The following is a 13,305-nucleotide window of genomic DNA, read 5'->3' as shown; positions in this document are numbered from 1 at the left end:
GTTGCCGCGAATCGTACACTGCTTCTGACCTCCCGTTGCCGCTAATCGTACACTCCTTTTGCTTCCTCCCCCCCCTTCCAGCTCTGCTTCGTTGTGGACATCGTGACGCTGACCCGAGTCATTGTCGATGGAGCCTTCATCACAGGGTAATAAAAAATAGCGCTAATGGGATGACCGCCTGTGCAGCGGCGCAGTGGCGCAGTGGCGCAGCGGGTGTGCCCGACTGGGTGTGCGTCGTGAGCGTACCCCGTGAGAGCGTACCCCGTGAGAGCGTACCCCGTGAGAGTGTATCCTGTGAGAGTGTACCCCGTGAGAGTGTATCCTGTGAGAGTGTACCCCGTGATCGCCATCGCTGTGCTTATCCCCATGCGACCATCCCTCCCCGCGCAGAGTACCCCGAATGGTCATACCCCTGAAGAGACTGAAACTCTTAAAAGAAAGAATCAAAATTAATAAAAATTGCAAAACAGGATTTCTCCAAAAAACTATAAAAAGTACAAATATTTTAGGAGAGTTTAAAAAATCCAATTTGGGAAAAAAGTTGACGATTAAAAAAAAGAGAGACTTAGCCACCGACTATGAACGCTTCCAGATTTATCACGCCAAGAGAGAACTGAAAAAAAAAATGAACCTCCTGATGAGCAAGAAGGAGAGTAGCAGTAAGGGAGACAAGAAGAAGAAGGCCAAGAAGGTTAAGAAGGCGGGGAAGAAGTAGGCGCAAGGAAGTGGGTACACGTAAATGGGTACAATAGGTACAATAGGTACACTGGGTACAAGTAAATGGCCGTGTGGGGAGGACGCCCCACCCCATCTATGCCTCTCCCAGGCGACGGCGCCCACTCCACCCATGCCCTTTTTTTTTTTTTTAACCGCGAACCGTTTTTCACCGTGGCGCTATTTACAAACGTGAAGGAAAAACCTTAATTGCCCCACGAGCTTTTTTTTATCTGCGCAAATCGAAACTGTAGCTTATGGCGCCCAGGTTTCTTCTTCCTGGGGCGTTTTAAAAATATTTTCACGCAAATGTTGCAACCTGCGAAGTGTGCAGGGAATCAACACGAGGTTGTCACGATGGTTCCTTTGGCCACGTTGGTTAATTTGGTTTCCTTGGCTTCTTTGTCGTCCTTGGCTTCTTTGTCTTGGCTACATTGGTTAATTCGTTTTTTCGCACACCTCATACCTTCTGCATGGGATGGACACTCCCGTAGCAGATTTGCCAAAACGGAGTGAAGGAAAAAAAAATAATAACAAAATGATAAAAATAAAACGAAACGAAACGAAACAATATCTTAACAGTAAAAGAAAAACTTCAAGGGCCTCGCTATACGCACCCACCTCCCGTTTATTTTATTTTATTTTTTTTTTTTTCCCCTGTTGGCGCTTAAACGTGGCTGTCCACCCGTCTACCCCCATTTTCATCGACAGGGAAATGCTCCAGGGAGACGCTCCTGAGGAATGTCCCCTCGAATGAACTTCCCAGCGTGGCACAAAGTAGAGATAGCTAATCTGTTTGCACGGGCAAAACGGAGAGGAAAGGAAAGGGAAGAAGCTGAGCTGAAGTGATATGCCGCTCCGGTGATAAACATAACGGTTGAGACGTCTCACTGTGTGCACGTCTGCATGTGGATAGCGGCCCAATTTTTATGGCAAAATTTTCCACTTCTCTTTTTATCACTCTTTTTCGCTTAACTTTGCCAATGCCACACTCCCTTTGTGACATCCCCCTCCCCTTTCTGGCGACAACAGAAAAGGGGCAAACAAAAAGGGGAAACAAAAAGGGGAAACAAAAAGGGGAAACAATTTTCTACGCACGATGCCAACCCTCCTACAGTTGGCAAGCATGGATTATTCGCCCATTTTTTTTTTTTTTTTTGTCCAAAGGGGCAGGGGGAGGGTCATTCATGGTTGGGTTGGAAGTAGAAATAATGTCCCCTTTGTGGGGAAAGCGCCAAAAAAAAAAAAAAATTGCAGTCAGTTGCAGTCAGATCGGCACATGCGCGTGCAAGGATGAGCACACGGGCATTTCTACACGGCTGAGAAGGGGTGAAACGGCGAAGGAGCGAAGGGGCGAAGGGGCGAAGGGCCGAAGGTGCATACCCCCGTCTGGGAAACCTCCCGGTGGATCATCCTCGAATGAGTGACTCCAAGCCGGTGCGGCCTCGTGGAGGTTAACCAGCCAAGTTCGGTGCCCACGCAAGCATCAGCGTCACGCATACTTCAGCACGACGCATGCCTCACCATCATGCATGCCTCACCACCACGCATACGTACACACACAGCTGCGTGCCACGTGGACACATAGCCACACACATAGGACATGCTCTATGGGGGAGGGAAAAAAAAAAAAAATAAACCAATGAGTGCGCCCCCTAACGCTTTCTACATTTGGCACTTTAGCAATTTCGCAACTCAGCTCGTGATAAAAAAAAAGGCGCAAGGGGTGTGTATTGTCAAAGGGGTGTATTGTCAAAGGGGTGTATTGTCAAAGGGGTGTATTGCCAAAGGGGCGTATTACCAAAGGGGCGTATTGCCAAAGGGGTGTATTACCAAAGGGGGAAATTAATTTCCTACATTGAAGGTGCTTCCCCCCGGCTGTCCCTTTTTCTTTCCTAAACGCAAGAGGACGGCTCCAATGTCAAGCTAACTACGTAAGTACACACTTGAGGGGTCTTAGAAAACGGACAGCGTCGCAGACGTGTCACGGCGAAGGAGGGGAAACATAACTCCATAAATCGCCTGACCAAGGTCAGGTTAAAATGAACTTGCGCGTCCGCTGCGAAAAAAAAAAAAAGCGTACACAAAAAAGCGTACACAAAAATGCGTACACAAAAATGCGTACACAAAAATGCGCACAAAAAAGTGCGCACAAAAAAGTGCGTACAAAAAAATAACACACACGTGCGCATACACCAATACGTACCTACGCGCGCACACATACCCACACCGCTCATGTCCAAACAATTCCCCCCAGGACCTGCAAATCCCCCAGCGCAACTCTCGCGCGGCTCCCACTAAGGGGTGATGAGACACGCGGATTGTTGCCAACACGTGACTTTACACCCGCGGTTGTGCCAAACGAGGGGTGCCTTTCTCCCTCCTCAAGTTTAGGCGATCAGCAGCGTGGCGACATAGCAGCGTGCAGACATAGCAACGTGCAGACGTAGCAGCGTGCAGACGTAGCAACGTGGCAGAGCTCCTTGGTGAGATATAATTTCCGCCCGCTTCGCACTTCCTCCCCATGAACCACGGTGACGCGGCGAGCAGGGGGGAGTACGAGGCCCTGGTGGAGAGGGCAGACCCGATGGACAGCAGAAGCATAGGTGCACAAGAGTTCAACAACATGTACGCAAATGACATCACGTGTGGCAGTGTAAATATTGGGGAGGGCCCAACTGAGCAAGTGCCACTGGGCACGCCCCTAACGTACGTCGTTGGGAATGGAGGCGAGCACATCGGAGGGAGTCACCTCGGAAGGGGTCACCTCGGAAGGGGTCACCTCGGAAGGAGTCACCTCGAAGGAATTCACATCGGAAGAAGTCACCTCGAAGGAAGTCACCTCGAAGGAAGTCACACAAACTATGACCACGCTCAGGGAAACAAAAGAACGCACACAGATCATAAATATGCTGCGTACTTTTTTGCCTACCTGCTAGTCCTCTCCATATGTATGCTCTGTTACCTGTACCATGGGAACTATGCGCGTGTATTATATGGGACCAACTACAGTGGGAAAATCTGTGGGAGGGATATGAAGAATCACTCGTATTTGTACTTCCCCTTGTCTCCTAAACTGTCCAAAATGGAAATACTGAATAAATATGGGAAATGTCTGAAGTCGTGTCCCACATCAGATGGGGCGAATAAAATGAGGAAGGAAAAAGATGGCAACAGGACAAACCGTAGTGACAATGTAGAGATGAAAGAAAAGGCAACTTATTTCGATAACCCTCTCTTCTCCTCCTCCTCTACCTCTTCCGCCGCGCACTCCTCCGCGCACTCCTCCGCGCACTCCTCCGCGTACTCCTCCACCTCTTCCCCCTCGTACTCCTCCCTTTTTTCAAAAAAAAAACCCAAAGAAATTATGGACAAACAGGGAAACAAAACAACCAATGTGGTGTACAGCGATTACACAAAAAGTACAAACAATAATTTGTACGTAGAATATTCTCTGATTTCCCCCTACTATGATACGGTGAATATAATGAACGTATGCTATCCATTGGATAAAGGGTTACGAGAGAGGGTTGTAAATGTGGTGTTTACAGATCGGTACAAAGTGTTTGTTAATTTATTTTCCTTTAACAATTCCTTCGTGTACATATTTTTTTTTACTGTTCTTTCTCTTTTTTTGTGTGTTTTTTACTTGTGTTGTATGTATTATTTGTCTTCCCTCACTCTCCACTTAGCGCTATTTCTTTTCAGCTTCTCCATGTTGTTTTATCCTGTGTATTTTATCCATAAGCATTTGTACCTCCTGTTTCATCCCATTAAGGGAGCCTTTTTTTCGTACCACTACTTAGTGTCAATTTTTGTGTGCTTTGGTTTGCTAGCTCATGGGATTATCTTCCTCTTCGTTTTGTACCTGTACAGAAATACATATAAGTACACACACAGGTTAATCACTATCACTTTGGACTTCGTCAGTAGTATGTCCAATCTGCTTTACTCACCTTGCATCGTTTCGGCTACCTCGTTTGCTTGGTTTTTTCTGTGGATGTATGGTTACATTTATGTGATGACTGCCGGGACGCTTCACGAGCAGAGGGTAATTTTTGCCTCCGGCTGAAAAATTAAATGCCACAGTTTGCCTGAACAGATGGGCAGTTAAGCGGCCAGCTAACCGGACAGTTAACCGGGCAGCTAACTAGCTAGCTATTTTTTTTTTTTTTTTTTTTTGTGAACATTATTGCCCGTTCAGGCGAAAAGAAGCCCCGTTGCGCTGTTCTCCCGCACACGGGACACCAACCTGTGTGCAGGACACAAAATACACACGTTGTACATTTTTTTTTTTGCAGCTAAGCTTGGAACTGGACTCGAATGGAAACAGCGAGATTGTGTCCCTGCAGAAGGTCTTCCACTACTTCAGGAGCTCGTACATCTTTTCCATGTAGGGCGTGCGCAGCGTAATGTGCATATATACAGATTGCACACCTGCATATTGCACACCTGCATATTGCACACCTGCATGTTGCAAACCTGCAGACTGCCGCAACTCACATATATATGCCCCCCACACGCAAACCGTACCGCCCTGCACCGCAGATTCTGGATATACACCTACTTCTTCGTGTGTGAAATCCTGCAGTCCCTCAACCAGTTCACCATAAGTTATTTAGGTAGCGAAGGAATGTCGCTCAGACCAGGCGTGGGGAACGCGCTTCGAATTTTAAAAACGCTTCATTTCATGTGCAATAACACCTGCGTACATGTCAACCTTTGCAGGGGCCGTCTGGTACTTCTGCGACAAGGATAGTGCTAACTACAAGCTCAGTGCCCAAGCCACCATGAGTAATTCTGCACTTCGCAATTGGGTTCCAAGGAGCCAACCATGCGCAGAACAGACCAATGCGACGAAAAAGTGTGTAAAAGTTGGTACCCTCACAACGCGCCTCTCCCCCCCTGCAGAGACAATACTGAATTATCACTTGGGCAGTTTGATCCTATCGAGCTTTATCAACCTATGCACCAAGCACCTACGCGTTCTGTTCTTTTGGGCGAACAGCACTCTGTCCCTTCCCTTCTTCTATAGCGAATCCATTCACAAGTTGAAGGAGCGATTCGGTAGGCACTCGCGGTGGGCCCTCACGCTCACCCATGCGTGGAGGCACCCATGGCTGGCTACACAGCATGACCGCGTAGCACACGTAGGCGAACCAATGCCCCCCACTCCGCACTGCAGCCCTCTTCTTAAGACCCATTTCGAATTTTATCGACACGCACACGATGGCTGCATACTGCGAGGTAAGTCGGCTCTCCTCACAGGAAAATAATAAGTACCGGGAGGGCAAAGCAGAGAAGGCCGTTCCCCTCCTAACTAAACTCCCCAATATATTGTGTTGCAAATTCGATCTGCACGAGACCACCGTTTTAGCTCATATATGCTCCTCCCATGATTGGGGTCTTCCTCTCTTTGCAGATTTCCATGACGTCGTACCCGTACCTATTCGCCTGCAGCACGTCGTCCAAAAAGTTAACAAACTCGACTTCGCCAGCGGCATCTTTGCATGGGGTAGGGAGAACGGGTCCCAAAGGAGGAAAGGAAAAGAAAAGAAAAAAAAGAAAAAAGAAAAGAAAAAAAAAAGGACGTCATCATAATGTACACATTTGTCGTTTTTTTTTTTTTTTTTTTCCCTTTTGGCCCCCCGCAGATAACCTACATTGTTAACATCATATTCCCGTGTCTCACAACCCTAGGGGTGACATTTCTCTCGTTCAATGTAAAAAAAAGAAGAAAAAGATACATAGATGGATGGAACGAAGGACGGAGTTTCACTCCACGTCAGTCAACGCAGCAACCGCGTGTTTCACCACTGTTCCTTCCGATTTCCCCTCCCTTCCTCGCCCCCCTCTTCAGATTTTCAACAATTTTGAGCGATACGGCAATTTGTTCTCCCCCAGTTTTGTCCCCAACCCGTTTTTTGCGGCTCTCGTAAGTGGACGCGCGTGTGCACATCTCTGTGCCTACCCCTGTACATATCTCTGTGCGTACCTCTGTGCGTATCTCTCTGCACATCTCTGTGCATATCTCTGTACTGTGCACCTCCGTGCGGGCTGCCTACTCCTCACTGCTTCCCCCCCCGCAGACGATCGGAGTGCTGTGCGGGATGATCACCTCCCACTTCATCACCACGGTGTCCACCCTCACGGACACCATCCTCTACTGCTTTATATGCGAGTGTTACCAAAAGCAGATGATAGATGAAAATCCAATAAGGACAGTATTCACTCCGCCCCTCTTAAAGGAGTTAATTTTGGAGATATATCAGCAGTATAGCACTCGGCCGTGGATTTTTTTTTTTTTTTCCTGTGCGTGGTCATCAGTTGTGCGGCTAGCCATCAGTTGAGCAGCTAGCCATCGGCAATGATCCAACGCGAACTTTAAGTTTGCCATCGCCTTTATACACTTCCCCTTAACTGTCAATTTTTTTTTTTGGTGCCTTTGGGCATGCATGTAAATGGGTCTGTATGAAGAAACAGGGTGAAAAAGGGACACACACGTGCACCCTTTCCCAAATGAGTGTTGCACCTCGCAATAGTGATCACATCAGTTGGTTCAAATAAAGATACGCGGAATGGATATCCCTGGGGATGCGCGGGGGGGGAAGAAGAAGAGGTAGGAAAAAAAAAAAAAAAAAAAAAACCTTCTACATAACGGTTAATACATTTTTACACACATCAGTGCGTTGAAGCGGTGGAGTTATCACAGCGTTGCTGCTAGGCGTGCGGGAGAGGGGAGGGAAGACCTGCCCAACCCCACCCCGTGCGCGCTGTTTGACTGTCCAGGGACAGCAGGTGGGCTATTTAAAAAGGAAAAAAAATAAAATAAAATGCCTAAGATAAAACAAAAAGGAGAGAAGCGAAAAAAGGAAAAATACAAAACAAAGTTACTCAAAAAGGAGCAACATGGAGAAGAGTTACCAAAACGGAGCTGCACAAAAAAGAGTTACCCAAAAAGGGAACCGCGTCGCATCAGCGACATGACCGGGGGGGAACCCACTCAATTGCAGCTTGCCGCAAAGCCGGTCCGCTCAGTCGATACCCCCTCAATAGACGGAGTAGTTGAAAAAAACGGGGAACAAAATTACAAGTGCCACGACAAGGAGGAAGACGCTGAAGTAGAAAAGCTTCTTCTTTACAAGTGCATGGTACCTCTTGGCAGCAACAATATTGTGTAGAGCATCGTCCGTGTAGTCCTTCACTTGGTATACATTATTTTCTATACTATTAATATAGTTCGTCCTTTTTTTTACAACATAAGCTAACTCGATGTACAACTCATTCAATGCAGATATATTCCTTTCCAGAGTCTTCAACTCCTTGTATCTTTTTTTCATCTTTTGTATGTTCACCCTATCGGCATCGTTTGGGTGTATATGGTCCCCCAAGTTGCTGTAGCTGTTCTTCTTTTGCAGATTGAAAAACTGTTCGATGTCATCCAGGTCGGCTCCTCCTGATGATGCCGCTCCTCCTGCCGCTCCTCCTGATGCTCTCCCCCCCTTGCACACCTTTCCCTGTGGCATACCGCTGCTCCTCCTCCTCCCCCGCCGATCTTCACCATCAGTCACACTAGGACATATCAACCTATACTGTTTTAACAAATTCGCATTCACATGCTCATAGTAATGACAACACACACTCTTATATTTATTAACACAAGCTTTGTATTTTTGAACGACATCAATAAAAATATTTGTCCTCAATTTAACTTCACTCAGGAGGAGATTGGGACTTATCTCGAATTGTTTATTCTCCTCGTTTAAATTAAAAAGGCTTATTTTAACTTCTGATATGATATCCTCCGTATTTGAAATCGTTGAGTTAATTTTCGCGTTAAGTTCCTCTGTGTCGTATATATTAAAATCGATTTTTTGTTTCCACGCGTTTATTTTGTCAATATTTTTATATATGCATGAGATGTGTGTGTTGATTTGATTTACGGTGAGGAGGTAGGAGTTGAAGTTGTTCGTCTGTTGACATAGCGGGGTGTGCTCGTCCACAGATCTGTGTGTGGCCTGGTGGGTGGTTCGATTGGAGGACTCGTTGATGCCTTGCTCGATGTCTTGGTGGATGTCCCCAAAGTGTGTCTCCTCCTCGTTGTTGTTTCGGCTTCTCCCCCCGCTCTTCCTCCTTCGCTCATTTATTATGCGACTGAACAGACTAGCCTTCTCCGCGCTCATGGCCTCATCATCCACGGAGCACACAGTGGAGGAGTCCCACGTGCTGGATGGGGGGGCGGCACCATCAGTGGAGGGGGGAACAACCCCCGTCAGTAGGTCGCCTCCCAGTTGGTGCTTCCTACACCTTTGGGGGGCCTTTCCCCCGTGACGCTTCTCCCCGCTCAGGTTCGTTTGCCTATCATCCTCATGGTCCCCCCCTCCTTGGGACCCAAACTTCCTCCCCCGCTTCTCCTCACTCAACGAAATTATCTCATTGAGTATGTCCTCCATGGTGCCATCCACTTGGGGGGGGGCTTCAGCAGCTCAACAGTGGTGCTCCTTTCAGCAGTTCAACAAGAAGGTGCTCCTTTCAGCAGTTCAGCAGGGAGGTGCTCCTTTCAGCAGCTCAACGGGGAAGCCTCTCTACCTCTACCCCGCCAATGCGAAAAATAATTTGTCGCTCTACCTACCCAGTGGCACGGCGCGTATCGCTTGGCCAATGCAGTGCCCGCAGAGTCCTCTCCCCTTTTTTGCCTTCGCCTTATCGCGTGGAGAAGGGGTCCCTCCTCCTGTGCGTTTAACACACGTAAGGGAGAAAAAAACGCAAACGGTGAAGTGGGGTGTACGCAATGGGGAGCATCGCCTAAGAAGCATCGCTTAAGAAGCGCCACATGGGAAGCCTGCAATATGAACTGCCTCAGGTCAATTGGGAGAGCCGCTCCCGCAAGAAATATTATCACACCTCGCCAGGCACGATAAAAACTTAACCCAAGTGTGAAATGAATAAAAAAAAAAAAAAAAAAAAAAGAAAGAAAAAACTTCCTTTCTTTTTAAATAAATCGCTATTCTTCCCCCACCTCTTGTACCATAATCATAAAAGTGTTGCATATTCCTAGAGATCAGTTCGTAAGGGGCTCAACTAATTTAGTAATGCAAGTGTCAGTAGAGTGCATTATATTGAGGTATCACACGGGAGGGCGTAACCTGTGCGGTTAAACGACACGAGGGTGTATTGTATTGCGTGCTGCCACTTAAACGCGTAGGGGCATATTATGTATGACGACTTGGGGCTTTCCTTCCTCCTTCCGATTCGAAGTGGAAAAGAAGAAAAAAAAAAAAAGAAAGAAAAGGGAAAAGGAGAAGAAAAAAAGAACAGAGAAGAGAAGCCACCCTTCACTGTGTCACAGTGTGGAATGTTACCCATTTGGAGTAGCCTTTTTTTTTTTCTCCACTTTTGGAAACTCGCCTTGTTGGCTACTTCCTACCTGTTCACTTGGTTAATTCCCCTTTTGGTTGTTCTTCCTTCTCTTCAAAGAGGGGTGTAGGTTCGGGGCTCGGTTCTGCACTCCTGGGTTTTATGTATGTCTGTGTGGCCAGTCGCGCGGGGGATGCATCACGGAGGACGCATCACGGGGGTATACAGCAGCGTAGTACCTCTGACGCAGCGGCAAAGAGGGGAGGGGGGAAGAACGGCTAGCTCAAAGCACGTGCAGCATTTTGCACATACACGTGTTCGTCGAAAAATTACACCGAGAGGAGGGGGGGCGATTCCGCTTGGGGGGGCGACTCCGCTTGAGGGGACGCTGCAAACTGCGCCTGCGTGTACATGTGAAGGCACACCGGGGGGCGCCAAAATTTCCTGTAAGTGGCCCACTCTGCGGGGGGATCAGGAAAAAAAAAAAATCGAAAGGAGCGCCAAGCGGGTGGGGAAACCGAACCCGAAGTTGACGCAAAGGTGATGCGCAGTTAATGCAAAGGTGATGCGAAGTTGGTGCAAAGCTGATGCAAAGTTGATGCAAAGCGGATGCAAGGCGAACACCAAAACGGGTAGCCTCCTCACCTTGGAAAAGCACAAAAAAAAAAAAAAAAAAAAAATCGAAGCGCGATGAAACACAGAATGTCGTGAATCGATCAACAAGTGAACCTACATTTGTATCCCCCATCAGTAGATATTTGCAAAGCACCGCTGCATCAGCGTAGTTACCCCACCCACACTTGAATAAAAAAATAAAGAAATAAACGATTGAACAAAGCATCAGTGTTCACCACTACGAAAAGCACACTAGGCAAAATTTTTTAAACACGTAGGTATGCTAGATAACACTACTAGCAGGTGTATATGAGCCCATCCTGGCTTAACTTCCCTACCCATTACATTCGCACACACACGCACTGATCCACGTTTTGTAATCTATCATGGATTTTCCGAAGCTGCTGAATAAGCCTTCACTAGGTAATGACCCTTCCTAGTGCTTCCCTCTCTACGTTGGTTCTTTCGTTTTGTCGGGGCGACGTGGAAATGACGTCACACGTGGTGATGCACACGTGGTGATGCGCACATGGTGATGCACACGTGGTGATATACTCGTGGTGATGCACACATGTCGCTGCTTACACTTAAACACACGGCTCCCTCCCTCCCCTCGCAGATTTAATTAAGAATGACTTTCCGCACGCGAACAAATTTGAGTTAGAGCACACGAGCGTTTCGAAGCAACCGGTAGGGCACAGCAGCGCAGATGGGAGGGGCCGAACGGAGTCTCTCACGCTGAGGCGGTTAGGTGCGCGGTTAGATGTGATGCCAAATGCGCTGCTAAATGCGCTGCCAAATGCGCTGCCAAATGCGCTGCCAAATGCGCTGCCAAATGCGCTGCCAAATGCGCTGCCAAATGCGCTGCCAAATGCGCTGTTACAAAGCTGTCATGTCATGTCATGCCATGCCGTGCCATACCATGCCGTGCCACGCCATGCCGTGAGAGTGCACCTAACCCTCTGCATCCCCCTCGTGACCACCTCCCACCCGCGCAGTTCCTCAAGAGCGGATTCACCTTCGCCAACAACACCTACAGCATCTACACCAATTTAAAGAATAATATCTACAACACAAAAAATGAAATCAAGTTTGACGCCACGGGAATAAGTCTGCTGGACGTTAAGTACCAGGTACCTCTCCACTCTGCCCCCACGCGGTGGTGAAGCGGCGGTGACGCAGCACGGAAGCAGCACGGACATATCTCGCGCACGTTCTTCACACCGCTAACACTCCACCCCGCTACCACTCCACCCCGTTGCTACTCCACCCCGCTGCTACTCCACCCCGTTGCCACTCCACACCGCTGCCACTCCACCCCGCTTGCACCCAGCCCGCCTACGTGAAAAACCTTAACCTCTGCGGAAAGTACACCAAGAGTAATGGAAAGGATGAGGACACCATCGAGGTCTACAGTGAGTACGCATCGTCACACATGAATGTATTTTCCTCCGTCAATGTAAAAAATTTCTTCTTTAAGTATATCCACGTCGGTTCGCATCCCAAGTTCCCTGAGTTTAAATTTGGAGGTAAGCAAAACGGCGTTTTTGGTGCATACGTTTGTCCTGTGGAGTAGGCCCTGCACTGTGCGCTTCCCCCCCCACTGCTACTGCCCGCACTGCTTCTCCCCCCACTGCTGTGCTCCCTCCATTTGAGCTCACTACTCACGTGAGACTTCCACCTTTTGTTCCATTTCTCAGGCCAGCTGCAAGGCAACCTAGACGTGAAAAACCTGCAGTACTCATTTGGAGGAGCCTACACGAAAAATAATTATGACAGCCAATATATTTTCTCCTTCCGATCGTAATGCTGCATGTCAGGAGAGGGGCCCCTACGCACTAGGGATGCTTCCCCGTCTCGCTCACCACTCGCTGTGCAAGCGGTCCACGCGGTATACGCGGTCCACCCCATGTACCTAGTTCCCTCCGCTCACCCATCTCATTGGTCGGCCTCTCCCCCCCCTCCCCTTTTGTAGCATCCCCACCAACAAACACGCCTACGGAAGCCTCGCATTAAATTTCTTCTTTCAAAATAAAAGCTTGAATGATAACGCAGTGAGCATCGAGCTCATCCAAAATATATCAGAAAAAAAATCCAGCATAAACGTAGCTTCCATTTGGTACCTGAACGATAAGAACACCTCCGTAAAGACGAAAATTAGCAACGACACCAAAGTCGCGGTGTCCCTCACGCACAAGTACAACGAATTTGTATCCATATCGCTCGGCTCCCAGGTACAGTCGCTCGCGGCCGATCATACCGTCGCGCGCGGCCCATCATACCGTCACTCGCGGCCGATCATGCCGCCGCCTATAACCCCTTCGCCTATCACCTCGCCGCCGACCATGCCGCTAATCATCCCGCCGATCACCCCTCCCCAGGTCGACGTCACCAAAATGTCCCTCCCGGACAGTACCAAGTTTGGAGTAAAGCTGTTCTTGAAATCCTGAGCCAAGTGCGAGGCCTCAAATGTTACCAACACCCGCTCCCCCCGCAACTGGACCCTCCTCGGTGTGGAAGTACCATCGCGCCGCACATCCGGATGATGCCATTTTTATTGCCCCAGTGTGTGTGTTCCGTACCGGACATCCATTCTGAATTTTATTATACATACATGTA

The 13,305-nt window shown here is 48.4% G+C and overlaps 4 protein-coding genes across 4 annotated transcripts in view; 3 read left to right on the top strand and 1 right to left on the bottom strand.

Annotated features, from left to right (window-relative positions):
* The window catches only part of PCYB_132700 (60S ribosomal protein L14), a gene marked incomplete at both ends in the record, with an annotated part of 858 nt that extends 143 nt beyond the window's left edge, over window positions 1–715 (top strand). Inside the window, 2 exons of the mRNA XM_004224295.1 lie at window positions 82–146; window positions 391–715. Coding sequence (XP_004224343.1) covers window positions 82–146; window positions 391–715 — 390 coding nt within the window. The remainder of the gene's footprint in view (window positions 1–81; window positions 147–390) is intronic.
* Window positions 716–3,238: 2,523 nt separating this feature from the next.
* Window positions 3,239–7,064, top strand: PCYB_132690 (hypothetical protein; the record flags this gene model as incomplete). The annotated part of the gene is made up of 11 exons (XM_004224294.1): window positions 3,239–4,192; window positions 4,493–4,765; window positions 5,016–5,107; window positions 5,263–5,336; window positions 5,443–5,592; window positions 5,626–5,781; window positions 5,900–5,961; window positions 6,137–6,229; window positions 6,369–6,437; window positions 6,575–6,649; window positions 6,804–7,064. 11 exons carry the CDS (start codon window positions 3,239–3,241, stop codon window positions 7,062–7,064), a joined length of 2,259 nt encoding a protein of 752 aa, XP_004224342.1.
* A 699-nt stretch (window positions 7,065–7,763) lies between these two features.
* On the bottom strand, window positions 7,764–9,167 carry PCYB_132680 (syntaxin; the record flags this gene model as incomplete). The annotated part of the gene is made up of 2 exons (XM_004224293.1): window positions 7,764–8,940; window positions 9,022–9,167. The coding sequence occupies 2 exons, from the start codon at window positions 9,165–9,167 to the stop codon at window positions 7,764–7,766; spliced, it is 1,323 nt and encodes a 440-aa protein (XP_004224341.1).
* A 1,905-nt stretch (window positions 9,168–11,072) lies between these two features.
* Window positions 11,073–13,136, top strand: PCYB_132670 (hypothetical protein; the record flags this gene model as incomplete). Its single annotated transcript, XM_004224292.1, has 7 exons — window positions 11,073–11,109; window positions 11,306–11,376; window positions 11,685–11,819; window positions 12,020–12,215; window positions 12,387–12,489; window positions 12,662–12,920; window positions 13,068–13,136. 7 exons carry the CDS (start codon window positions 11,073–11,075, stop codon window positions 13,134–13,136), a joined length of 870 nt encoding a protein of 289 aa, XP_004224340.1.
* Window positions 13,137–13,305: the final 169 nt, after the last annotated feature.

This window comes from Plasmodium cynomolgi, chromosome 13 (assembly GCF_000321355.1).
Source record: "Plasmodium cynomolgi strain B DNA, chromosome 13, whole genome shotgun sequence".
Taxonomy (NCBI): Eukaryota; Apicomplexa; class Aconoidasida; order Haemosporida; family Plasmodiidae; genus Plasmodium; species Plasmodium cynomolgi.
The sequence above is the reverse complement of the archived record's forward strand: the minus strand, read 5'-3'. Positions and strand labels throughout refer to the sequence as shown.